At 42.3% G+C, this 27192-nt stretch overlaps 1 protein-coding gene across 8 annotated transcripts in view; it reads right to left on the bottom strand.

Moving 5' to 3' along the window:
• The window catches only part of COBL (cordon-bleu WH2 repeat protein), a 267077-nt gene that overhangs the window by 131310 nt on the left and 108575 nt on the right, over nt 1–27192 (bottom strand). For 7 of the 8 annotated variants that reach the window (XM_061590022.1, XM_061590027.1, XM_061590024.1 and 4 more), the window contains 3 exons: nt 23474–23518; nt 6799–6884; nt 5429–5515 (listed from right to left, as the gene is read on the bottom strand). In XM_061590022.1, coding sequence (XP_061446006.1) covers nt 5429–5515; nt 6799–6884; nt 23474–23518 — 218 coding nt within the window. The remainder of the gene's footprint in view (nt 1–5428; nt 5516–6798; nt 6885–23473; nt 23519–27192) is intronic. The other variant, XM_061590026.1, reaches the window with a different exon arrangement.

Genomic DNA, 27192 nt, shown 5'->3' on the forward strand with positions numbered 1-27192 from the left:
ACCTAGCAGGGATGGAATACCCAGCTGGGCCAAGGAAGTGATAAATGACTCTCTGTGAGAGGGAGTGGTCCCTGGCCACCTGAAAGAGGCGGTAGCGAGACCACTCCTGAAAAGACCCTCCTTGGACCCAGAAAATCTTAATAATTACAGGCCGGTTGGAAATGTTCCATTCCTGGGCAAGGTCTTGATTGCAGGCCAGCTCCAGACACTCTTGGATGAGACCGATTATCTGGATCCATTTCAGTCGGGTTTCAGGCCGGGTTTTGGCACGGAAACAGCCTTGGTCACCCTGTATGATGACCTTTGTCGGGAGAGACAGGGGGAGTGTGACTCTGTTGATTCTCCTTGATCTCTCAGCGGCTTTCGATACCATCGACCATGGTATATTTCTGGGAAGACTGGCTGAGTTGGGAGTGGGAGGGACTGCATGGCAGTGGTTGCACTCCTACTTGGCGGGTTGGCTCCAGAAGGTGGTGCTTGGGGAACATTGCTTGGCCCCGTGGATTCTCCAGTATGGGGTTCCACAGGGGTCAGTTCTATCCCCCATGCTGTTCAACATCTACATGAAACCGTTCGGTGCAGTCATCCGGAGTTTTGGAGTGCGTTGCTATCAGTATGCTGATGACACGCAGCTGTATTTCTCCTTTTCATCTTCTTCAGGTGAGGCTGTCAATGTGCTGAACCGGTGCCTGGCTGTGACAATGGACTGGATGAGCGCTAATAAACTGAGGCTCAATCCAGACAAGACTGAGATGCTGTTAGTGAGTGGTTCTTCTGACCAGATGGTGGATGTCCAACCTGTCATGGATGGGGTTGCACTCCTCCTGAAGGAGCAGATTCATAGCTTGGGGGTTCTCCTAGAACCATCTCTGTCACTTGAGGCTCAGGTAGCCTCGGTGGCATGGAGTGCCTTCTACCAACTTTGGTTGGTGGCCCAGCTACGCCCCTATCTGGACAGGGATAACCTGGCTTCAGTTGTCCATGCTCTGGTAACCTCCAAGTTAGATTACTGCAATTACTGCTCTACTAACCTCCAAGTTAGATTACTATGTGGGGCTGCCTTTGAAGATGGTTTGGAAACTGCAGCTTGTGCAAAATGCAGCAGTCAGATTGGTAACAGGGACCAGACGGTTCGAACATATAAAACAGATTCTGGCCCGCTTGCATTGGCTGTCTGTATGTTTCTGAGTTCGATTCAAGGTGCTGGTTTTAACCTATAAAGCCTTACACAGCTTAGGACCACAATACCTGTTGGAACGCCTCTCCCGACACGAACCCACCCGTACACTACGCTCAACATCAAAGGCCCTCCGGGTGCCTACTTGGAGGGAGGCTGGAAGGCTGGCAACAAGGAAGAGGGCCTCCTCAGTGTTGGCCCCCAAATCATGGAATGATGTTCCTGACAAGGTGCGCCTGGCGCCATCACTGTTATCCTTTCGGTGCCAGGTCAAGACTTTCCTCTTCTTCCAGGCATTTTAGCATTTTTAATTGGCTTTTAAATATGTGTTTTTAAATGTGTATATTTGTTTTTATGTTTTAATTGTTGTAAACCGCCCAGAGAGCTTTGGCTATGAGGCGGTATACAAATGTAATAAATAAATAAATAAATAAATAATTTTAAACAGATTTTTTAAATCTAAGATTTACAGATTCTTTTAAACCTTTTAAGATTTTTAACACTTTAAAAAAAAAGATTGTTTTTAAAGTTTTTAAAGGTGTTTTGTTTTAATATATTTTAAAGTCTAAGGTATTTTACTGTTTTATTTGCTACCCTGGGCTCCTTCTGGGAGAAAGGGCATGAAATAATAATAATAATAATAATAATAATAATAATAATAATACACGAGAGTGGCTGTATACACTATAGTCAGCATGGATTTTTCGCATTCCGCAATGTTAATGAAAGTTTTGCTTTTTTAGTAATGAGGGAAAGCAGGGAATGTAAACGACTGAACTACCGTACATACATTATATTATACTAGTATTTCACTTCTTATAAAGCCACAACAGGAGGTCCGCCTGGCGCCGACGTTGTCATCCTTTCGGCGCCAGGTTAAAACTTTCCTTTATTCCCAGGCATTTTAATTTTAATTTTAATTTTTAATTTTAATTTTTGTTAATGTATTGTAATGTCTGAAACTTGATTCTGAGCCTTTGCTGTTTTAGACTGTGATATTTGATTTTAGACTGTGAAGTTTTTTGTACCATATTGTATTTTATTGTATCTATGTTCACCGCCCAGAGAGCTATTGCTAGTCGGGCGGTATATAAGTTTTAAAAATAAATAAATAAATAAATAAATAAAAATATACTATTAGCCAGCATGGATTTTTCGCATTCCGCAATGTCAGTGTTCTGAAAGCCAGACTCACAGATGCTAGGCTTGCCTAATCAGGGGGTCACACCCACACCAGACTTTGATTTCATGTGAGACAGTCGTGGCTTCCCCCAGAGAATCCTGGGAAGTGAAGTTTGTGAAGGGTGCTGAGAGGAGACTCCTATTCCCGACAGAGTTCCAGTGGCCAGAGTGAAATAACTGTCAGCCACTCTGATTGAAACTCTGTGAGGGGAACAGGGCATCTCCTAGCAGCTCTCAGCACCCTTCACTAACTACACTTCCCAGGATTCTTTGGGATAAGCCATGACTGCCTAAAGTGAAATAACAGTCTGGTGTGGATGTAGCCAGGGACAGCTTTGGTTTAAATTTGGGTGGAAGGCTACATGTGCCTGCTGTACAATAAAAAGGTGGGGGAAACCCTGAAAAAGAATGATACTGTTCACAATCTTTTCCTTTTGGAAAGGTAAGGGGCTTCCCCTCTGCCCAGTGCCCACCCACCCAATCTCCATCCCTTCCTCTCCTCTCCCCTTCCTTCCCTCCCCCCACCCCTCCCCCAGGTCAGTTTCACCCGTCCTAAGCATGATTGCACAGGAGTAAATCCCACTGAACTCAAAAAACATGCAAATGATCAAGCCTGCCCTCCCCTCCTCCTCCCTCCTCTCCCCTCCCTCTTGCCCCTTCCCTCTCCCTTCCTTCCCCTCTCCATTCCCCATCCCCTCCTTCCAATCCCCTCCTTCCCCCTCCTCCTTCTCCTCCTTCCCCTCCCCCTTCTCCCTCCTCCTCCTCCATGGTCAGTTTTACCTATCCTATAGGACTATGACCTAGGAGACCAGAGTTTGAATCCCCACACAGTCATGAAGCTCACTGGGTGACCTTCAGCCAGTCACTGCCTCTCAGCCTCAGAAGAACGCAATGGTAAACCACCTCTGAATACTGCTTACCATAAAAACCCTATGCCATAAGTCAGAATTCACTTGAAGGAAGTCCATGTCATTTTCAAGCATGACTGAACAGGAGTAAATCCCATTGAACTCAATAAGTATGCAAATGATCAAACCTGCCCTCCCCTCCTCATCCCTCCCTTCACCTCCCTTTTGCCCCTTACCTCCCCCTTCCTTCACCCCTCCCCCTGCCCTTCTAATCTCCTCCTTCCCCCTTCCAATCCCCCTCCTTCTGCTCCTCTCCCCCTTCTTCCTTCCCTCTATTCTCCCCTCCCCCTCCTTCTCCCCCATGGTCAGTTGTACCTATCCTAGCCGTGATTGCACAGGAATATATCCCATTGAACTCAATAAGCATGCAAATGATCAGACCTGCCTTTCCTCTCCTTCCCCTCTCCTCTCCCTTCCTCCTCCCCTGCCCACTCCAGCCTTCCCTCCCTTCCTCTCTCTTCTCCTCCCCCCCATGGTCAGTTTTACCTATCCTAAGCATGATTGCACGGGAGTAAATCCCACTGAACCCAATAAACATGCAAACCTACCCTCCTCCTCCCACTCCTACCTGCTCCCACACCCCTCCTCCCCTCCCCATCCCCTGTGCTCAATTTCACCTATCCTAAGCATGATTGCAGGGGAGTAAATCCCACTGAACTCAGTAAGCATGCAAATATATTCTCAGCAAACTTGCACGGGATCCCATTTCTTATCTCCCAGATTAAAAGCAGGGAAATTCATAACAGGCAAAAAACCTTGCAGTTTAAGAATGTACCTATAGCCAACAGATATTTCTGTCAAACTTTAAAAAGCAGGGAAATTGCATAGCTATAGTGAATGCACCAGGGGAACAGGAGACCTGACCTCTTCTCTTGAGATATTGGACTGCCCTACAAATATGTCAAAATGCAAACACCATTTGGGTTGGTCTTTCACAGTCCAATCCACTTCCTGTGTAGCTTCGAAGAATTGGTAACATGTGCCTCTGAGCATATGGTGAGTGGTGCCAACACCTGAAGTCAGCCCAAAGAATAGAAACAAGACACGTGTTGTGCTGATCTTGTTTTAGCAAGGAGGAAGCAACTATATTAAAACAGTTTACATCGTTCACATAGTCACTTTAAATATGATTGATTTACTTTCAAAATTTAGTGATGTTTTCTATAGTAAATCATTTTCTTTTGCTTCTGTTTCTGTGAATATGTGAACTACAACAACAATTTGCAACACTAAAAAAATGCTCCAAAAATAATTGTGGAATAATGGCACTGATTGTTCTGCAGAAAAGTTTCCAATGGACATGAGGAGTGTCTTAGTTTGAACAAGATAAATCAGTGGGAGGTGAAATATATTCTAGCAAAATTCTAGGTGTGCTCTATGTTTTTAATTGAAGATGCCCACCTTTCCTTAAGTGAAGTGGTTTAAGCATAGCAGGCTGAAAACATGCATTGTGGACAGGGCAATTTTGTTTTTTCCAACAGCTGGAGTCATTGCTTAAGTAGCAACATATCTGTCTGATTTTACATCAAACTGCAGTTTCAGATTCAACTGTTAATGCGCCCAAAATAGAAATAGAGCATAACTTCCAGTTTGAAACAAAAATCTTCATCATCATATGACATCGACCAATAAAAAGGCTTTGAAATTAATAAAAATAAACTTGACACAGATTTCTACAATGAATAATGAGAGAAATATAATTTTCTAGGTTAGATTCTCTGTAGAAACAGTAGTAACACAGAAAAGAAGCAAAGTAAAAAGAACACCAACAAACATACAAAAATGTAATTCTCCATATTTGGAGATGGCAGGTGTTGACACCACTCACCATATGCTCAGAGGCACATGTTACCAAATTCTTCGAAGCTACACAGCAAGTGGATTGGACTGTGAAAAACCAACCCAAATTGTCTTTGCATTTTGACAAATGTGTGGGGCAATACAGTATCTCAGAGAAGAGGTCAGGTCTCCTGCTCCCCTGGTGCATTCACTATAGCTGCCCAATTTCCCTGCTTTTTAAAGTTCGATAGAAATATCTGTGGGCTATAGGTACATTCTTAAACCGCAAGGTTTTTTTTGACTATTAGTGAATAATAATAATAATAGTTGTTATCATTATTACATTACAACAGCACCACTTCGAGGTCATGTCAGTACTTACATCAACATTTTGCTCAGTTTCTGTGGTGGATTTTAAAGGACCTTCACTGACAGAATCCCTATCCATCCTCATCAAGTATTCTTCTGCCTAGAAAACAAATGAGCATCCTACACAACTACTCAAAAAATGCATACTGTGCTAGCTATGAAAACAGCACTAGAGCAGACTACTAAAATACTCTATGGGTGGGAAAGCTAGCTGTACATACAGAGATCATTAATGCTTGATGGTAATAAAACATCCAAGCAGTTTACAAAAACATTAAAATTATCAATAAATACACACACAAAAAAGTAAATAAAACATTTAAAAGGAAATCAACAGAAAGCTGAAAGTGGTTAACACATGTCATCATTTACATGCATGGAAAGGCTTTGCCTACACAAAAACGTTTCAATCAGGTGCCAATAAAAGCACAGTGGCAGGGTGTTCCAAAGTGTAGGTGCTGCCATAGTAGACGATCGATTTCTTCCAAGTGCAGAATGAGTATTATGCAGCACCTGTAACAGTGCCAATGTGGTAAATTGAAGCAAACCACGGTTAAGCAACAGTTAGGTTCAGACATAACCTTAGTTAAAACAAGTCACAATTCATACACCAACTATAAACCATGGCTTCACATCATAAGCTTGGTTACTGCTGGGCTGGGTGCAGATGTTCAAACAAACCACACTGTTACTAAACAAACCATGGTGTCACATGAGAATTAGGCCATACTTATTAAGTAAGAGACAAAATTATGTTAAACCTTTTCTTGCCATTCATCCTTAGAAAAGGCATTAACACTTAGTCACTTTGATCCAAGGAAATTTGATTACAGCTCATGTGCCTAAATGGAACTTTGTTGTTGTTATATGCCTTCCTCTAAGCCTACGGCATCTGGTGATCCCAGGCGGTCTCCCATCGAAGTACTAACCAGGCCTGACCCTGCTTAGCTTCAGCGGCGTCACTAGTGGGAGTGTGGGGGGGTGTGGACCTCCAGTGCACGCCCTCCCAGGGGCATGGACGAGGTGGCTGGGGTTGCGTGCGTGCGTGCGTGCGCGCGCCTCCCTTGCCCCGCCGACGCTGCTCCCGGTCGCGCCCGCCCGCCCGCCTCCAAGGAGTTGGAGCAGCCTTGCCGGGCAACGGCGCGGGGCGGCTCTGGGTGTCACCCCCCTCATGGTGACACCTGGGTGCGGGCTGCACCCTCTGCACCCCAGTAGTGACGCCCCTGCTTAGCTTCCAAGATCAGATGAGATCGGGTGTGTTCAGGATAGTATTGTCATAGGTAAATGGAACTACTACAAACATATATATGCCATGGGGGGGCGAAGCATATACACAACAACTATAACAAACAATTAGTTTAATGAATGCATAAAAATATTTACCTGAATGTTTATTTTATTAGTCTTGAAAAATCTCAGAAATTGTTTTTCTTTTTCTGTTGTGTTGCAGCTAGTTGAAGATCTTGTTTCTGTAATACACACAATATGTCATAACTGAGAAGAGGAGACTGAAGGGAGATATGATAGCACTCTTCAAATACTTGAAAGATTGCCACACAGAGGAGGGCTAGGATTCTTCTCGTTCATCCCAGAGTGCAGGGCATGGAATAGAGCTCAAGTTCTAGGAAGCCAGATTTCAACTGAACATCAGGAAAAACTTCCTGTTAGAGTGGTACGACAATTGAACCAATTACATATGGATGTGGTGGGCTCACCAACACTGGAGGCATTCAAGAAGCTGCTGGACAGGCACCTGTCAGGTATACTTTAATATGGATTCCTGCACTGGGCAGGGGGCTGGACTTGATGGCCTTATAGGGTGCTTTCAACGCTACGATTCCATGATTCTAAGATTCTATGAACTATTCCAATCCAGCACAAACTATCAATTAAAGCATTTTTTAAAAGCTTATTATTAAGCTGGAAGGCAAAGTCAAGATTTATACACATATAATTTCTAATCAATTTTACTGCAATATTAATTATTCACATGAGGGAGAGACTATGGATAGTTTTTCCAAGATGCCAATTTAGACCTAACCTTATGTACCTGTATGTTAGCCCAAAATTACATTAACATGCATTCAGGCTTAAAATCACCACAGACCACACTTTGTACATGTATTTTTTCTACAGCAGTTTGAAAACAGTTTGCTGGATCGCTAAACTGTGGGCCATATTATGTGTTACATACAATGGCCCAGTTCACATATTTATTTATTTAAAATATTTCTATCCCACCCTTCTACCCTATAATAGGGCACTCAGGGCGGCTTACAATAAAATCAAACACATACATAAAAAATTGTACACAATAAAGATCACAAAAACATTAAAATAAATTAAAATACAATTAAAATACAATACACACACACACACACACATATATAGGGGAATGGTACTGATGGGACTAAAGAGGTAAAATTAAAATAGAAGGCTAAAATCAGTTCATGCTCTACCTTCAGTCCCTCCCAAAGGCTCTCTGGAACAAGATGGTTTGCAGAAATCTGTGGAAAACCATCAGGGAGGGAGCAGAGCAGGCTTCTTTGGGTAGGGTATTCCAAAGCTTGGGGGCCACAGCTGAAAAGGCTCCCTCCCGTGTGCCTGTCAGTCTAACATCTTTCATTCCAGGCACACAGAAGAGAACAAAGGCAGATGATCTTAAATCCTGGACAGATATATATGCGTGTAAGTGGTCCCTCAGGTACATTGGCTCAAGGCCATTTAGGGCTTTAAAGGTCAGAACCAGCACTTTGAATTGAATTGAATTGAAACTTTATTTTTGAATTGGGCCCGGAAACAAATTGGGAGCCAATGGAGTCGATAAAGCACAGAGGTATGTTCCCGGCGCTGTGCTCCAGTTAATATCCTGGCTGCTGCATTTTGAACCAACTGCAATTTCTAAACCATTTTCAAAGGCATCTCCACATAAGAGTGTGCTACAATAATCAAGCCTCAATGTCACCAATGCATGTGTCACTGTGGCCAAGTCAACTGCTTCCAGGAATGGGTGCAGCTGGTAGACCAGTTTGAGTTGGCCAAAAGCACTCCTGGCTACCACAGCCACCTGATGTTCAAGCAGCAGGGCAGGAGCAGGAGGACTCCCAAACTGCGGGCCTGCTCCTTCAAGGGTAGTGCAACCCTATTCAGAATAGGTTGCAACCCTATCCCTGGTGCAGTTTTCCCCTTGACCAGCAACACTTCCACCTTGTCTGGATTAAGTTTCAGTTTGTTAGCCCACATCCAGCCCTTCACAGCCTCCAGGCGCCGGTTTAGGATGAGCACTCCCTCCCTGCGATCAGGTGGTAGGGAGAGATAAGAGTTGAGTGTCATCAGCATATTGATGACATTGTACTCTAAACCTCCGGATGACCTCTCCCAGCGGTTTCATATAAATGTTAAAGAGCATGGGAGACAGAATGGAACTCCATAGACCAACGGCCAGGGGGTCGAGCAGAAGTCTCCCAGCACCACTTTCTGGGTCCTGTCCATCAGGTAGGACCGGAGCCACTGTAAAACAGTGCCTCCCAATCCCATCCCAGCTAGATGGCCCAGAAAGATATCATGGTTGATGGTATTGAACGCCACCAAGAGGTCCAGCAGCACCGACAGGGATGCACTCCTCTTGTCTGATGCCTGGTGTAGGTCATCAAGCAGGGCGACCAAGGCAGTCTCTGTCCCATGGCCAGGCCTGAAGCCTGATTGAAAAGGGTCTAGACAGTCCAATTCATCCAGGAAACTTTGGAGCTGAGCAACCACTACCTTCTCAATCACCTTGCCCCAAAAGGGGAGATTAAAGACTGGGCGGAAGTTGTTAAGATCCGCAGGGTCTAATGAAAGCTTCTTTAACAAAGGTCTTATCACAGCCTCCTTTGACAATGTTGGCACATCACGTTAAAATGTGAACAATGTAACTGCAGGTGCTTCAGATCATCCCTGCTGCTGCCGCACTGCCGGAAGCAAGCCACAGGTTAGCTTCTTGTGTCATCCAAAATCTAGAATCATGGTTTGTCTATCTCCAAACAAACCATGACTTGAAACCAAAGAGAATGTCCCATCACCGGGGTTGAAATAAGATTTAGCTGTCAGTCCCGTTGGCTTCTGTACATGGAATGGGGAGGGGAACCACCTTGCCCTTTTGCCTGGAAATAGCATTATGTAACACTGCCTTTCTGAGCTGATGGCTACAATGACAAGAAAATATTGTCTGCAATATGCATAAATGAACTTCCACAAATTCACAAATGTGAGTTCTCTCCAATGAAAAAAATCCACATAATTCCATAGCATGCCCCATTTCTTTTCAGTATTTATTCATTGTTGCTGTTATGTGTCTCCAAGTTGACTACAACTTATGGTGACCTTATGAATCAGTGGCCTCCAAGAGCATCTGTCATGAACCACCCTGTTCAGATCTTGTAAGTTCAGGTCTGTGGCTTCCTTTATGGAATCAATCCATCTCTGGTTTGGCCTTCCTCTTTTTCTGCTCCCTTCTGTTTTTCCCAGCATTATTATCTTTTCTAATGAATCATGTCTTCTCATTATGTGTTCTAAGTATGATAACCCCAGTTTCATCATTTTAGCTTCTAGTGATAGTTCTGGTTTAATTTGTTCTAACTCCCAATTATTTGTCTTTTTTGCAGTCCATGGTATCCGCAAAACTGTCCTCCAACACCACATTTCAAATGAGTTGATTTTTCTCTTATCCGCTTTTTTCACAACTTTCACATTCATACATAGAGATTGGAAATACCATGGTCTGAATGATCCTGACTTTAGTGTTCAGTGATGCATCTTTGCATTTGAGGACCTTTTCTAGTTCTCTCATAGCTGCCCTCCCCAGTCCTAGCCTTCTTCTGATTTCTTGACTATTCTCTCCATTTCGGTTAATGACTGTGCCGAGGTATTGATAATCCTTGACAAGTTCAATGTCCTCACTGTCAACTTTAAAGTTACATAAATCTTCTGTTGTCATTACTTTAGTCTTTTTGACGTTCAGCTGTAGTCCTGCTTTTGTGCTTTCCTCTTTAACTTTCATCAGCATTCGTTTCAAATCATTACTGGTTTCTGCTAGTAGTATGGTATCGTCTGCATATCTATATATATCCCTCCAGTTTTCACATCTCCTTCATCTTCGCCCACTCCTGCTTTCTGTATTAAATGTTCTGCGTATAGATTAAATAAATAGGGTGAGTATAGGTTGCGCATCAGGACAATCAGATGCTGTGGCACCCACATTTCTTTTAAAGCTGTAATCTATAAAGCACAGGGTGATTTTCTTCTGAAATTCCTTGGTCCGTTCCATTATCCAACATATGTTTGCGATATGATCTCTGGTGCCTCTTCCCTTTCTTAATCCAGCTTGGACATCTGGCATTTCTTGCTCCATATATGGTAAGAGCCTTTGTTGTAGAATCTTGAGCATTACTTTACTTGCATGAGATATTAAGGCAATAATTCAATAATTACTGCATTCCCTGGGATCCCCTCTTTGGAATTGGGATGTATATGGAACGCTTCCAGTCTGTGGGCCATTGTTTAGTATTCCATATTTCTTGACAAATTTTTGTCAACATTTGGACAGATTCAGTCTCAGAGCTTGTAGCAACTCTATTGGTATGCCATCTATTCCTGGTGATTTGTTTCTTCCAAGTATTTTAAGAGCAGCTTTCACCTTGCATTCTAAAATTTCTGGTTCTTCATCATACAGTTCCTCCGTGAATGAATCTGTCATCCTGGCATCTTCTTTTTATTTCATCTCGGTCAGTCAGTGTGGTCCCCTGTTGATTATTCAACATCCCTACTCTTGGTTTAAATTTCCCTTTCATTTTCCAATCTTTTGGAACAGGGCTCTTGTTCTGCCCTTTTTGTTGTCCTCTTCTATTTCTATACAGTAACTATTGTAAGAGTTCTCTTTGTCCCTACGTACTAGCCGCTGTATTGTTGCATTTAGGGTTCTGACTATATTTCTATCTCCTTTTGCTTTTGCTTTTGCTTTCCTTCTCTCTTTAACCATTTTAAGAGTTTCTTCCGTCATTCACTGAGGTCTTTCTCTCTTTTTAACTAGAGGTATTGTCTTTTTGCATTCTTCCCTGATAACATCTCTGACTTCAATCCATAGTTCTTCTGGTTCTCTGTCAACTAAGTTTAAAGCCTCAAATCTGTTCCTTATTTGATCAGACAGACAGACATTCTTTATTACGGTCAACGACCCGTCAAAAGAGATAAAAAGAAATTTTTTTACAGACAATATGGCAAATTAGCTAAAATAAGGACTAAAACTACTAAAATGGTATTAAATCTACAGAGAGGAGTTCAAAGCAAGTAACGATCATTTACACTGAGCTGCATAGAAATACTTAGCAACTGAAATCAAATGGGTACTGTCCTTACCAGATAGCAACCGTATCATCAGCTGTTCTGGAGATCTATTAGGAAACTTTGGGATGAGAGGTGTAATATATCGGACCCTTTCCTCAGCATATAACGGGCAGTCAAATAGAACATGGGAAAGGGATTCTACATGTCCTTCCTTACACAGACATAAGCATTGCGCTAGAGGTATACCCTTAAATCTGCCCTCCAGCAGCGCCGACTCTAGGCAGTTGAATCGCGCCTTAGAGAAGGCTAATCAATATTTAGGGTTCGTTAGAGCGTCTAGATAGGGAGCGTGCTTTATAAAATTGGAGCACAATTTGTGCTGAAGGGGAGAGCACGTTTTAGCTGCAGCTTGCATTGTAGATTGTCTGTCGATGTCCTGTAGCCGGGACCTAATAATCTGCCCAGCCTTGCTGGGGTCTTGGGAGAAGAGAAATTCTATAGATAGGCCAAGGTAAGGCAGCTTATATAAAAAAACATTTCATCCAGGTGGAAAGGTACCCGTCGTCCCTTAGGAGCGACAAGTAGCCTGACGGGCATACAAGAATAATTTTGGTCCAAAAGGTAAAGGCGAGGGACCACGCTTGGCATTCAACTGTGCTTGATCCCACCTCTATTCTTAAAGCAGCATTTGGTACACAGTTCGGGACACCAAAGACTCGGCGTAGGAAAATGGACAACACTGACTCAATAGAGGGATTAAAATCATGTATCCAAAGTTGGACACCATACAGTAGTTGGGATAATATTTTGGCTCTGAACACCAGGATAGCTGCCGGAATATGTTGGCCCCCATTATTGTAGTAATACCTTATGATGCTCTTCATTGATGACCGAACCGTCGCAACTGCCGCACGTATGTGTGGAATCCAGGAAAGGGAGAAGTGGAATATAATGCCTAAATACTTATAAGATCTAACTTGCTCAATAATGTGACCATTAATTTTCCAATTTGAAATTAAGGGAGATTTTACAAATGCTAAAATTTTGGTTTTTTAAAAATTAATCGTTAAGGAGTTCTCTGAGCAGTAGTTCATAAAGATCTTAGTCAGACTTTTAAGACCGACTTTTGAGAAGGAGAGCAGAGCCGCATCGTCAGCATAAAGTAGGATTGGGCAGCTGCTTCTCTAATTTTAGGCAGATGAAGGTCAGGCGAAAGGCATTTAGGGGCCAGATCGTTCAAAAAGAGATTAAAAAGGAGAGGGGCCAGAACACAACCTTGTCTGACCCCTCTTGAGGTAGTGATTGAACTGGAAAGATCTCCTTTTTGGCCACAGCGAACACGAAGGGAGGTATTCAAATGCAGATTATATATCAAAAACAAGTCTCTTGTCAATGGATGTTTTAGCCAATTTGGCCCACAGAATATCCCTTGGTATAGAGTCAAACGCCGACTTCAGATCGATAAAAGCAGCATATAGACCACTCCCTACCTGATTCCGATATTTTTCGGCTAGGTGGTTTAATAGGAGGCAGTGGTCCATGACCAATTTGCCACTCCTAAAGCCTGCTTGTTCCCATCCTAATATGTTTTCCTCCTCTACCCAGTTGGACAGTTTCTTCTTTAAATAGATGGCATAAAGCTTTCCAATCACTGAAAGCAGGCTAATTGGCCTGTAGCTGGAGGGTTCAGTCCTAGGTCCTTTCTTATAGATAGGTACCACTATGGCTTCCTTCCAGGATTGTGGAAAGTGACCTTTGTGACCAATGTGAATAAATTGGCCAGGATAGGTGCCCACCAATCTGGATGTGTTTTTAGAATCTCAGGGGGAAGACTGTCACCACCTGGAGCTTTAGCCGGTCTTAGGTTTTTAATCATGTCCATTATTTCAGACTGCGTAACAGGGGGCCAATTAGGCAGAGTTTCGCAGTCAACTGCTGACAGTGTCATCGGATAGGAATATTGTGAGTCCTTTTGGAAGTCCGCAAAATGTTGCTTCCAGACACTAGGAAGGATATTACAGGGGGCAGAATTAAAAGGTCTGATAGAGCCATTAACTAATGACCAGATTTTTTTGGGATTTTTGTCCTTGGCTGCCTGTCTCAGGGACTCCCATCCTTTTTGTACTGCTTGCCGTTTTTTGGTAACTAAAAGGGCCTTATATTTCCTTTTGGTCTTGTAATAGGCCTCCGGCAAGACTTTGGCATTTTGATAACGATAGTGAAGATATATCTTTTTCAGTTGTCTCTTTAGATTTAAGCATTCATGATCATACCACCTATTTGGGCCTGCATATACATTTGATCGTCTAAACATATTATTTGATACTAATAACGGTTGAAGTGACTCAACCAGGAAATCAAAAATATTTAACGATTTAGAGAGATCAGCGGAGTTTCCAAGAGACTCTTGTATGGTCTTAGCCAAGGGGGATGTCATGACTTCTGCTATTTTAGAGGCTACCAATTGGGTCCACATAGGGCGTTTATGATGGAAGTACAGTTGATTAACAACCGAATTGTATTCTGCCTCTAGCCGACAGTTCGTCTTTAATCGCAGTGAAAAGGATAAAGGGAGGTGATCGCTGTCTAATTCTTTGCCGACTGAAAAATTCGTTATTAACTGCGTGAGATGGGGAGAGGTGATCGCATAATCGATCACACTACTTCCCCTGTTTGAAATAAATGTGTATTCCGTGCAGGCATCAAGGGGCTTCAAGCCATTAAGAATGGTAAGGTTATGACAACCAACAATGCGGGTCAAACATATCCCCGGGTAATTAATGCTATGGTCTTTAGAGGTTCTCTCTAGCTCTGGAACTAGGTGTATATTGGTTTCACCCCTCCAGAGCTTAGAAGCTAAGAGACTCTCATTGTTCTGCCCAATTCTTGCGTTAAGATCCCCCAAAATAATTAATGGGACTTTGGGGAATCGTGCCTCCAGCTCTGTAATATAATAATCTAAGTCCTCCCACACTGGATCCGTAAGTGCCCTGGAGGTAGCTGGACGAATATAGACATTGATTAATAAGAGGGATAGTGTATCAAAAGTCAGGTGAACAGCCATGGTGAGATTGTGGCATGGTGGAGTTCTAATACAATGAACATTTAGTGCTGTGGATATTAGGATTGCTAACCCTCCTTTAAGGCGTCCCTTGGTTTTAGTTATTTGAGGGGCAGCTGGTAGGGATATAGTATTGAACCCGTCTATATTTAAATCACTGGTATACCAAGTCTCCTGCAGGCAAATTAGATCTTGGCGATTTAAAAAGTTAATAAAGGCTGGTGTATGTTGTTTAGCAGGCCAGCCAGAAATGTTCCAGGACAGCAGGCGTACTGTACAATCAGTCCTCGGTAAGGTATGGTGATTACATATGGGATGAGTTCCCTCCGGTGAGGCTAGCCTTGGCTGAGGCAGTCAATGTAGCACTTCAATGTGGTTCAAAAGGCCTAATTCGTCCTTAAAGACTGCTCCAGAGGATGGACGTGAATTCGAGGTTGTAGCGTAGGTCAAGGATAATTCAGATGAAGAAGAGGTCGTATCAGAAGTAAAGGAAGTAGACGTTCCCTCAATAGAGCTCTTATGTTGGTTTGTATCCGTGAGGCGCTGAATTAGGCAATAAAGTTTATTAATAACCGCGTCTCTCTCCAAGTCTGTTAGTTGGGTGTATAGATCTGCAAGTTGGATCTCTTCCGGTTCCAGCTCCCCGAGTAAGATCGAGAGCGATAGAGCCGGGACAGCTGAGGCGTCAGTCGGAGTTCGTTCCTTGTGCTGGGAGTAAACTGAGTTCAGGGCTACCTCTGTTTCCGAGCAGTATGGACTCGCTGGGCTTCCAGAGTAAGGCCATAGTGGTTCTGGGGGAGAGGAGTTGATATAGTATCGCTGTATCAATAAGCCTCTATAATGTAGTTCCTCTCTTACTCGGAAAATCTGGTTGGCTATTGCCGGGGAATGCAATACCACAATTAGACGCCATACTCCAGGTCTTGCAGATACGTTAATCACGGATTTGATGTAATTAGTAGGTTGTCCAGAATGTAGAGACTGGGCAAAGCATTTGTCCAGGAAGGTTATACTTGGGAAGGTGGGCCAGCTTCTAGAAGTCCTGGAGTTATAAGATAATAACAATTTTCCAGGATGTAAGACCAGATTCCAGGGACGAGGCTGCATTTTAGCATATACTGTCTTTTTATTCATTTGTGCCGACGCTATAATAGCACTCTCTTCCCCAGATATAAGTTCGCTGGATGAGACTCCTGTGGAATGTGTAGGAGATGCTTTCTGCTGGATGTTTTGTTTGGTTGACAATGTTGGCGCATGCACTTCCATGGAGGAATCCAGTCCTTGTGGTCCGAGAAGGTTGAATAATGGTTTAAAGTTCATCATTATTTTTTTTTAGTTGCTGAAGTTTCTGTATTTTTATAGTTCTTGGATTTCTTGCCATTCTTTGTTTGTCTTATCTTTTCCCTCCCACAAGAAGCGACCTTGGGCTGCTGCTGTTTGTTCTTTTTCTTCCTTTTTTTATTGTTAGCTGTTTCTCTTACAGGCACCAGCTGCTCTAGAGAGCCAGGACCCGCCGCTACAGGAGCTGGGTGCTTCGGGGGGCCACATGCAGATTGTGGCCCCCAGGACTTCACCAGGGTGGTTAGAAGGCTGTTAGTTTCATTAATAAAGGATTTAATTAGTCTCAGTTCCTGCAGAATAATATGATGCCCATCTGGGTCCATTCCTTTATGAACGTCAGTAACATCAGCTACTGGAGAGGATGATTCAAAGGCTCCAAGGGACTTGATGGTGGAGCAGTTTTCACTGAACTGCTCATGAAATGAATCGATGGTGACGGTCTCCGAAGGAGGTATATCGTAAAGTGAGTTGAAGGAGTTAAATGAGCAATTAAAACCAGCATCTCGCAGCTCCTCGGCTAAACTTGGAGCTGTGGCTTTGGCAGCATTCTCTGTATGGCTATTAACAGCAAGAGATTTCCCTAGTGACCATTCATGTGCCACTGCTGGTAGAGGGTCCTTAGCCTGAGAATACTGTGTGGTTTGAAGGGGATACACTGCATCCTGCATTCGTGGGAAATAATTAGTTATATTGGGTTGCCATTTGTTTAAGCCTTTTCCGTTCTCCATGACAGGCTCTTCGCCTCTCTCAGTTGCTAACGTCGTTTTACTTATTCAAGCCGTTGCTTAACATATAACACTGAGGCACTTGCACCCTTCGCTTCCTGTGTGAGTTACGTTGTTTATCTGTGTCTTTATACAAGCTTGGCCTCAAGGCCGGGACACTTTGAGAGGGAGCCGAGTAACTGCTCTTGCATGAGTTGCATATACTGCAGCAGTTACCCAGGTTAATGGTGGCAATTAGCCCAGATGTATGAGGCTTCTGTTTACTCTACTGCCTCTCTTTATTGCTTTTAACTGTAGCCTTCTGGTGCTAGCAAGCGGCTTGCGTATAAAAGGCTCCAAATTCACAGATGTGATAGATAAGAGCACGTATTTAATGCAAAGTTCTAGTAACTACAGGAGCTTTCAGATAAGCGTCTTACCGGAAGACGATCCTTGCCCCGCCTCCCCCTTATTTGATCTTTATATGCTTCTGGGATGTTATTTAAATTGTATTTTGGCATTATGATTCCTTTGTTGGTCTTCTTTAGCTTTACTCTGATTTTCGATACGACCAGTTCATGATCTGTACCGCAGTCTGCTCCTGGTCTTGTTTTCGCAGAAAGTATGGAACTTCTCCATCTTCTGCTACCAATTATATAATCAATTTGATTCCTATATTGACCATTTGGTTTTTTTTTTTTTTCAATAATTTTTATTCAGATTTTCATAAAACATACAAGACAAAATCATAAAACATTCAAAGACAAAAAACAAAATCAAAAATAGTTAAACAAAAAGAAAAAAAGAAAAGAAGAAAAAAAAAAAATAAAGAGTAAAATATTGACTTCCCATTTGTCAAAGATCAAATCAGTTATAAGTCTATAATATATAGCAATCCTGTCTCTTAAGTCATATTATAAAATCACTTTCCTCCAGTAGTTATCTTACTTAATCATCAAATCTCATAAACATTACTTTATTCTTTCCACAAAAAGTCAAAGAGAGGTTTCAATTCTTTAAGAAATATATCTATCAATTTTTTTTTCCAGATAAGCATATCGATTAATCCATCTCATTACTAATTATGATAATCTTATTGTCATAACCATAGTCAAAATAAACATTTCAATTAATCCATCACATCAGAATCTGTTAGGTTCAGTAATTTCAGTAGCCATTGTTCTATTATCTCTATTAGTTCCATTTTCCATCTTCCATCTTCAGTAGTCTTGTTAAGTCCAGTAATTTCAATATCCAATCTTCCATTATCAGTATTCCATAATAATCTTGCTGTCAAAGCCATAGTCATATAATAAGAGTCTGATGGGAATTACCTCTATCCCAAATATTTTCTTGCCATCCATTCTGAATAGGTTGCTGAAATACTGCTGTAAAATCATATCTCTGTTCTTTTTTTCAAAATACACTGGGTCATCTCTTAAAAGTTTTTCCATTGTCACATGGCTGCAGTTAATTCCATAGATTTTCTCTATATTGGGCTCCATCGCATCATTCCAGTCCAGAAGATAATCCATGCCATTGATAACTTTATCTCTAGAATCTTCATTAATTTCTTCAGAGATAACATTGAGTTCCAAACAATAGATTTTATTTCTAAAGTCCATAGACTCCAAATCTTGTTCCTGTTCCACGTTTGTTCCAATCTCCGGGATCTCCTCTCTCACAGGGACCCCTATTCCAGTCTCCAGGGTCTCCTCTCTCACAGGGACCCCTATTCCAATCTCCGGGGTCTCCTCTCTCACAGGGACCCCTTCCAGGGTCACCTCTCTCACAGGGACCCTTATATCTTTAATCTCCTGCTTCATTTTACTCAATTCAATTTTCGTTATCTCAATCTCATTCATTATTCTCTGAAACATAGTTATTTCCAGATTCTCAGCCACTTTCTTAATTGCCATTTTAAAAGAAAAATATAGGAAAACCACTTCTTATTTCAGCAACAATTGGGTTAATACTCCAAACTTGGTGACATCACAGTATAAACAGAGCAGACAGCCTTATCTCTCCAATAGTTAAGTAAACAAAATGCAGTTCCCAGGATCGAAGGAATTAATGGCAATCGTCAAGAAACAGATTCGTCAAAATAAAATAAAATAGACCAAAAAGAGAGTAGTCTCAAAACAGTATAATATTTTTCAAAATAAAAATCTGGAATAGAAATCCCTCTTCTGTGTGTATCTTTAGAATGCAAATCCAGGACAGCTTTTTGCAACAAAAACAGAGATAAGCTATTAATTAGTGCGTAGCAGAGAGAAGTTACGGCTCCCCAGTGAGATGTCAAAAACCGATCAATCTGGCAAATCTCTTTTAAACAGCAACAATTTAAGTCAAGTAAAAGAAAAATATAGAAAGAAGGGTGCTTGCCTGTTAGTGCGTTCTCTCTTAGAAGATAAGATGAACGTTCGCTTTAACAGATAGAGCTTGCTGTTGAAAATCCGTCCCACCTTCGTCGGCTGGACCTCGTCCCATAAATTAATGAGATCTGGTCGTCCCAACAAAAATAGGCTTTGAGGTTAATCTCTTCGTTTCTCCCTACCCGGGAGAAGTTTAATCAGTCAAAAAAAAAAGAAAAAACTGACTGATATATCTGAATAAGCTTCTTTTGAGGCAGGAGCCCGTCTCAAAAGCAGGCACAGGCTAAGTCACCCTTCCCGGAAGTCCCTATATTGACCATTTGGTGATCTCCATGTATACAGTCATCTTTTCGGTTGCTCAAAAAACATGTTTGCAACAAACAAATTAGTGGCTTCACAGAATTCAATAAGTCTGTCTCCTGCTTCATATCTGCCTCCTAGGGCCCATTTCCCCACAATTCCTAATTCTTCTTTGTTCCCTACTTTTGCATTCCAATCCCCCATGATTATCAGCACATCTTGTTTTGGTGTGTGATCAATTTCTTCCTGTACTTCTCTCCAATAAAATCTCTCCAATTCCTCTATTTCTGCATTTGCCATTGGAGTATAGACTTGGATGATGGATATGTTGATAGGTTTCCCGTTTAATCTCATAGATATAACTCGCTCAGATCTTGCGTTGTAGCTCCTAATTGCTCTACCTACATCACTTCTCACTATTAAAGCAAGCCTTTCTTCTTAATTTCTCATTTCCTGCATAAAATATTTTGTAGTTGCCGGATTGAAAATGGCCCATTCCTGTCCATTTTAGTTTGCTCACACCAAGTATTGTAATCTTGATGCATTCCATTTGTTGCTTGACAATTTCTAACCTCACATTCCATGTTCCTATTGTGTGCATCGTACAACTCCAGACTCTCCTTTCGCATCTGTGTGCTACATGCACGCGTTGCTGCCATCAACAAAGATGGTGGCAGAGGCTTCAGCCCCTTAGGGAAACCTTGGCCGCCATCTTGATTGATGGCAAACCTGCGGACGCCACAAAAAACAATGGAAAGGTAGGTGAAGTGGGAGGATGGCGGGCGGCACGGAAGCTCCTGTCTTGAAGTCCACGGATGCTTTCCATGGATCATGGAGGGGGAGTGGAGGGGCCCAGGGCAGGCTGGTACCCAAGGGCCCCGGCATGCCTGGGGCCGGCCCTGGCTGGAAACCGCAAGAGGGGAGCGTGCTGTTGCTTTCAGGTCCTGCTTGTGGATTTCCCACAGGCATCTGGCTGTCCACTGAGAAAAGAGGATGCCAGATTAGATGGGCCACTAGACTGATCCAGCAGACTCTTCTTATGTTCTGCTAATAAGTCTTGGCCCTTCTTTGACAATTTTACCTATTTAAGACTAATATCAATGCTGTCACCCTCCTCCGAAGTCCTGCCACTTCCCTCTGTCTTTTACTTCAAAATAATCATGGAGATTTCATTCTTTGGGCTGAGAGATTGTGGGGAGAATTCTCCTTCTCAAAGTAACTGTCTCCCCAGAGGGTTCACTACTATTAAATCATTAAAATACCTATAAATTGCCAATCATGGAGTAGAGTGACAAGTAAGTAATTCATGATGGTGGACCCAACCCTCCCCAGCATGCATTTCTCTTGCATTAATTGCTACAAACTAGAGTGTGATGTACTATCAAATAAAATTACTAGACACTGATATAGTAAAATCCATTCAAGGCATGGCAGAATAATCAATATAGCACAAATAAATACACAATTTTCTCTTGTGTATACTGATTCATGCTTCCAAATTTCAGCTGAAAGAACACAAAAAGTTAAATTCCATATTAAAAATGGCCATTGACCTGGACTGTGTAACTAAGTAGTTAATTTCAGAGTCTTTTGTTTCAACAGTGGTGTAAAACAGGCTGCAATAATAATGCTCAGCTCGTATTTACAATTAATTATTACAGAACAAAACTAAGATATATGGCACCTGTGGGCATGAAGCATTAGCCCGGGTGTTATAAAGAGAAATTCAAAGAGACAGTTTGAGAACAAAGAGGCTCAAACAGGGATAAGTATTGCTCATTAGCACTTTGTTTGCTGCCCTGGGCTCCTGCTGGAAGGGTGGGATACAAATTAAATAATAAATAAATAAATTTTCTGTGAAAGTATGCTCTGGCTTGCTTCCATACATGTTTCAGTTTATAGATGTTAAGTCTTGCTAGGTTACACTCATGTTTATACAGAATGAGTTCAATGAGAAAAAATCTGCCTTACAGAACCCTGTTGGGTTTATATGCTGATCCACCTGGCTCATACTCAAGGCACAGGTAACACCCAATGTTGGTGAAAGTTGTAACTGCAATGAGAGAGGTGTCTGCTGGCACTTCTGGTGGGCTTGCCTGGGGGGGTGCAACCACTTTGGGAACAAGTGGTAGGGGAGATCAGTATTACTACTAGCAAAAGAATTATGCTTGACCCTAAACTGTGTCTGCTATTTATGTTTGAGGAAGAAAACATCAGTATCATCTGGAAGGCTTTGGTCACCTACTTAATCATTGCAACTTGGCTTGTCATTTCACAAAGCCAGAAGGACTCATCAGTTGTTACTCTGGATAAATGGTATGCAAAAGCATTGTTTATTGCCACTTCCAATAAATTGACTCATCAGTTAAAAGAAACCACGCTGACCTAGGGGATTATGTGGCATTCTACTGGAAATTCATATTACAATCTTTCCATTGGGGAATAAAAGCTTGTAGGCCCCAACTTTGGTCAAAACCTTGCAGACACAGAAGGGGTGATGGGTAGGATGGCATTGGAATGCTGCAGAGAACATATACAGGATGTGTCAGGGTGTTCTGAGAAAAACTGCTTATGTTCAGCCTTCTAGAAGGCCACAAGTAGATAAGCTTACGTGCATAGTTTGGGCATTTCTTTTCCAAGTAGTGGAAATATTTATGTGATGAAATCTGCTTTATGTAAACCTTAGAAATTCTGCTATAAGAGTGAGCTGAAAATTGTCTATGGCAGAGAACCTTTGGGGGGGGACTTATGCCTGCCTGAATTTTCTCTCCAAGCAGCTGTTTGCTTTGCTTTGCTTTCTTTTAATAAAAGTGTCTCTAGCCAGTCTTATTAATTTAACACAACGTGAAGGTCTGTATTCTTCCACACCATACTCTTGCCTCTTCTAAGCTGGAGTTTATTTGGTAGAATTTGTAATATTTTGTTTAACTTAAGTCCCTTTGAACAACAAAACCTTCCTAGCACTGGCAGATCACTGAATGGGCCCTTTGTTATGTACTGTTGTGAAAAAATATTTTCTTTATGTTGTTTAATGTTTTCTATAATCTTGCTTATAACATCAATAAAATGTTTTAAAGAGGGAAAGATCTGCCCTGTGTTATCTGTAGTGCAAATGATGTACTAAGATGTCAGCAGGAACTCTTACTGACCATTGGCCACATTGGCTGGGGCTGATGGGAGTTGGAGTACAACAACATCTGGAAGGCCACTGGTTACTCATCCCAAACTTAATGTCAGTCTCTGCTGACTGAGTGAAATAGTTTATGGCTGCAGTAACGTAATTAGCAGATAATGGCCAGCAGCCAGGCCATAAATCTGTCAGGCTTGGGTTGAGGCAAAGAGGGCCGCAACTACAGTCAGTGTAAATACCGGGTGGGAAGAGCCGAGAGAGTAGAGAACAGATGAGAACTGGGGAGAGTCCAAAGTCAAGGTACCGGAGATCCAATGAGACAGGGCAGGGTCGAAGACACGCGATCACAAGCCGGCTGGCTACAAGGAGTCATGCAAGGTCAACGTTGTTTCCAGGAAGAGCCCCAAGCCACTCACAGCCTTTTAAGCTCCCCTCCCTGGTTCAGGTGCTAGCAATCAGCCCTCTGACTCCCAGGAGCTTGTAGCCTTAAATGGCCAGAACACCTGCATTGCTGTGCTACTCACAGGCATCTTCACTCTGCAGGGAGTGGAGGGGCCTCCTGTTCACTCTCTGAGTTTGACTGAGAGGCTCCAGCTGTGTCCTGAACTTCTTCCAATGATGGGAGGTCTGGAGCTGCCTCTTGGATGAGTCTGCTTGTTCCCTCTCCTGGGTCTGCTGTGCCAATCCACTGCTCCTCTGAGGACCCATCCAAGAGAGGCATGACACTTACACAGCAAACCTAAATGCATTACTCATCAAAGCCATGCAGAAATAAAAGAGAAAAGGGAAAAGGGAAATCCTCTCTCCAAGCCTAATTATACAGTACCTCTATTGTTCAGAGAAGGTTCAGACTGAGCTTTTGATGGAAGAACTGGAAAGGACAGGAAAGAAAAAGGATAAAAAGGGTAAAAAATGAATTATTAAAAGATGTAAAACACAAAGCCCTATTTGCTTTCATGAATGTCACAGGTCTGAGAGTAGCACCCTCCTCTTAGGAAATGCAAGAGCTCACAAACAACCAGGTAACTACAGTTAGAGATAGAAAGACTCAGGGAACATTCCCAAACTCCATCACTAGGACTCAATTTTTATTCAGGACCTTGCCTTATAACTTTACTGAGACTAAATTTTCCCCAATCTTCCTTTCTCCTGGCTAACTTTTCCCCTAGAGCAAGGATCTTTTTGCTCCCCAGTCCTAACGTCTGGGTGCTGCTAGGGCATCTTATGCCACATGTTGCATAGTTACACTATGGAATTCGCTACAATAAGATGTGATGGCCACCGACTTAGACAGCTTTAAAAAAGGTATTACACAAATGTACGGAGGAGAAGGTTATCAATGGCTACTACCCACCTCCACTATCAGGCAGTATGCTTCTGAATGTCAGCTGCTGGGGTTCACAAGCAGGAGAGTACTATTGGGTTCATCTCTTGCTGGTGAGCTTCCCATAAGTGTCTGGTGGCTACTGCAAGAAAGGAATGCTTAACTAGATAGGCCTTTGGATTGAGCCAGCAGGGCTCTTGTTACGTTTGTTGTTTCTGACCTCCCCCATTCTTCTTCCTGTTCCCCTTTTAAAGCCCATTCACGTCAGCTATGGGGAGTTCACAGTTAACTGAAATAATCAGTCACAACACTATATAAGATTTATATTAGTATGAAAGCTGTTGGAGAGAGAGAAAGCTACTGCAATGTACAGTAGCTGTGAATCAGGAAATACCGACATTCAACATTCACATGAAGGTCATTCCCTCCATGAGGCTGAACCCCTTCACCTGTGGTCAGAGAACCACATGGCAGGAGTGCCCAATAGGAGGAGGAAAGCCAGTCCAGTATTTAGGGCTGCACCACCCCCTTCTCTTCCTATTAACAGCTTCAAAAGCAATCTGTTTAGAGCAGCTAGGAAACAGGGGGAATGACAGGCTTGGTTATTGCAGCTCAGTTGGTTAGAGCAGCATTTCCCAAATGGTGGGTATAGGACCACTAATTACAGCCTTTTAGTTAGGCTGATGCCAGTGCCATAAACTGCCCTCATCGTGAGTGAAGGTGGCTGAGAGAGAAGTTTGGGGAAGAGGGAGTGCTGAAATAACATTTTATCTCTTTTTAATTTAATATTTCTGAAATAATACATCGGGAATAGAAAGGTACAGGATAAGAGGGGGAAGCTATTATAGGAGGATGTGGATGTAAAAGGATGGATGAAAGAAACTGACAGTTTGGAGGAGAATAAGATAGAAGTGTGAAAGGAGACAGTTTCAGAGGTTGGGGGGGCAGGGAAAATATAAAATTAAACCCTCTGTCCTTAGAGCTCCTGGATCAGCAAATTCTTCTTAAAATGAAGACCTGAGCCACGCTGTCATGGCCTTGCACCCCCACAGGGTCAAGTACATGCTTCGAACCCAATCACCCCACCTTGGGCAATTGATCCGGAACCCAATTTCCCTCCTTGCCAAGCCTGTGCAAACCAACACCAACCCTGCAAGGTAGAAGATAGGCTGCCACCACCCCTTCAACTGGTTCTCACTCTGAGTTAGGGGAAACCCAGAGCCCAGACATAGGTAAACCAAGGATTCCTAAAGACAAGAGCCAAACAGGCACTCCTTGTCCAGAAGCCTTTGGTAAAGCCAAAATTCAGAACCAAATTCTTCTCACTCAATGAACACACATAGGTAATAAGAAGTAGCTTTATTAATAAAATATAAGTGCACAATTAATAGCAACAAAACAATTCCTCAAAACCCCACATCCTACTAGGGACTTGGGCACAATATATAAGAGAGTTCAGACACAACAAGAAAATAAGAAAACTAACTGACCTATTCTACTTACATGAAGAGGTAGTTGTTGTAAATCTCATCTCTCCTCAGAGAGACATAAGCAGGATAGTAAAGGCAGTGGAACCCCACTCAGGTAACCACCCAGGTAGATGGAAACCAGGGGAACAAAGCTATGGGTCTCACCCCCTATACTTAAGGGGAAAAACCCAGCAACAGTTCACAATGATTCAGCCAATCAGGGGGCTTTCTAATGAAGTAATATTCCCGAAGCTTCTTCACTTTTCAAGCCTTGGCAGGCCCCCCTCCCTTCCTGAACTTAACTCTTCTCAGGCCCAGACGAGTACCAGGCTCTCACCAGATAACAGAGATAACCAGGTGCTGTTCTTCAAGCCTCCTCATTAGTTGAAGCTGAGAAACGAAAGGTAAACGTTTTCCACTCACACAGAGGCCCATCTCCTCCCAAGATGAAATCCCCACAATTCTCTGCATCTGAGCCATATTGCAAAAAACCATTTTAAACAATGTTACGATTTCATGACACGCTCCCAATGTTTCAATTTCAAGACACACACTACTTTCAGTATTAATGCCTGTATTTAATTTGTCTAAAGCTGAACTATGTAAGTTCTTGTCACAAGTAAAACACTATGATAAAGACTTTAGCCATTTCCAAAGAGGAATTAGATATCAACAGAAAATGTTACTAACTCCATCTCCATCTGCCACCATTTTGTAACCAATTCTGACCCTATACTGCCATTACGTGACTGGAGGGCCTATAGATAGTAATCTTCAGCCTTATCAAATGGGCCCTGCGGGTAGAAAGCTAGAGGACCCCCATTTTACGAGTGTAGTGCTATTAACCCTAAGGTATACTATTAATAGAGGGGGGTTCATAATAGCATGCACAGCATATCTATGAATTACTACTGAGACATTTCATTTCCCCCCAAAACCAACTCTGCCCTCTGTTTTCAACTACCAATAACCAAGTGAACTATTAAAAGATGAGAATTAATCATCAGAGCATTTGCAAAGTGTCTTATCCATTTTCCCAAAGGCACAGTGAGTAAATCAGCAGACTGGGGAGTAGGAAAGAAGCAAAGGCAACAGGATCTGCTCTTAAATGAGACAGTGAAGGGCCTAGTAGCAATTGGAAGGAATATGATGCCATAAAGCACAGGCTTCTGCATTCTTTCTGTTACTGTGCTCAAGAAAAAGAGGGAACAGCTACAACATTGGAGTAAGGAGGGCCAGAACCATTTCTAGCACTAGAGGGATTGACTAGTATTCAGGCCGCTAAACGTGCTTCCTCTCTTGTTCTGTCATTCAAACAGGTCTATTTGACAGCATCCTTAGCCAAAATGGACCCTCCAGGTTCAAAAGCAGTCCTACCTCTTGCATACTAAATGCTGGAGATAAAACAGAGGTTTCCAAACCATCACTGTTCTGCAAGTTTCATTCAGGTGATCCATGATATGTCTGCAATAAATATTCATATTGATTTTTAATTGTATTTTATTGCTTCTTTTAATTCTTATATTCTATTTTATGGTATTACAATTTGAATTGAATGCAATGCAAATTGTAATACAATAAAATACAATGTAAGCAATAAAAGAAGCAATAAAAATACAATTAAAAATCATACAGCACATAAAAATTGTTAAAACTAAAGATAGTCTTACCCCTTATGTACCTAGTTGATCACTGTACTCTGTAGGTGAGGGCCTCCTACTGATATCCTGTTATTCTTACTTGATCTCTCAG

The sequence above is a fragment of the Rhineura floridana genome, chromosome 11 (assembly GCF_030035675.1).
Source record: "Rhineura floridana isolate rRhiFlo1 chromosome 11, rRhiFlo1.hap2, whole genome shotgun sequence".
Taxonomy (NCBI): Eukaryota; Metazoa; Chordata; class Lepidosauria; order Squamata; family Rhineuridae; genus Rhineura; species Rhineura floridana.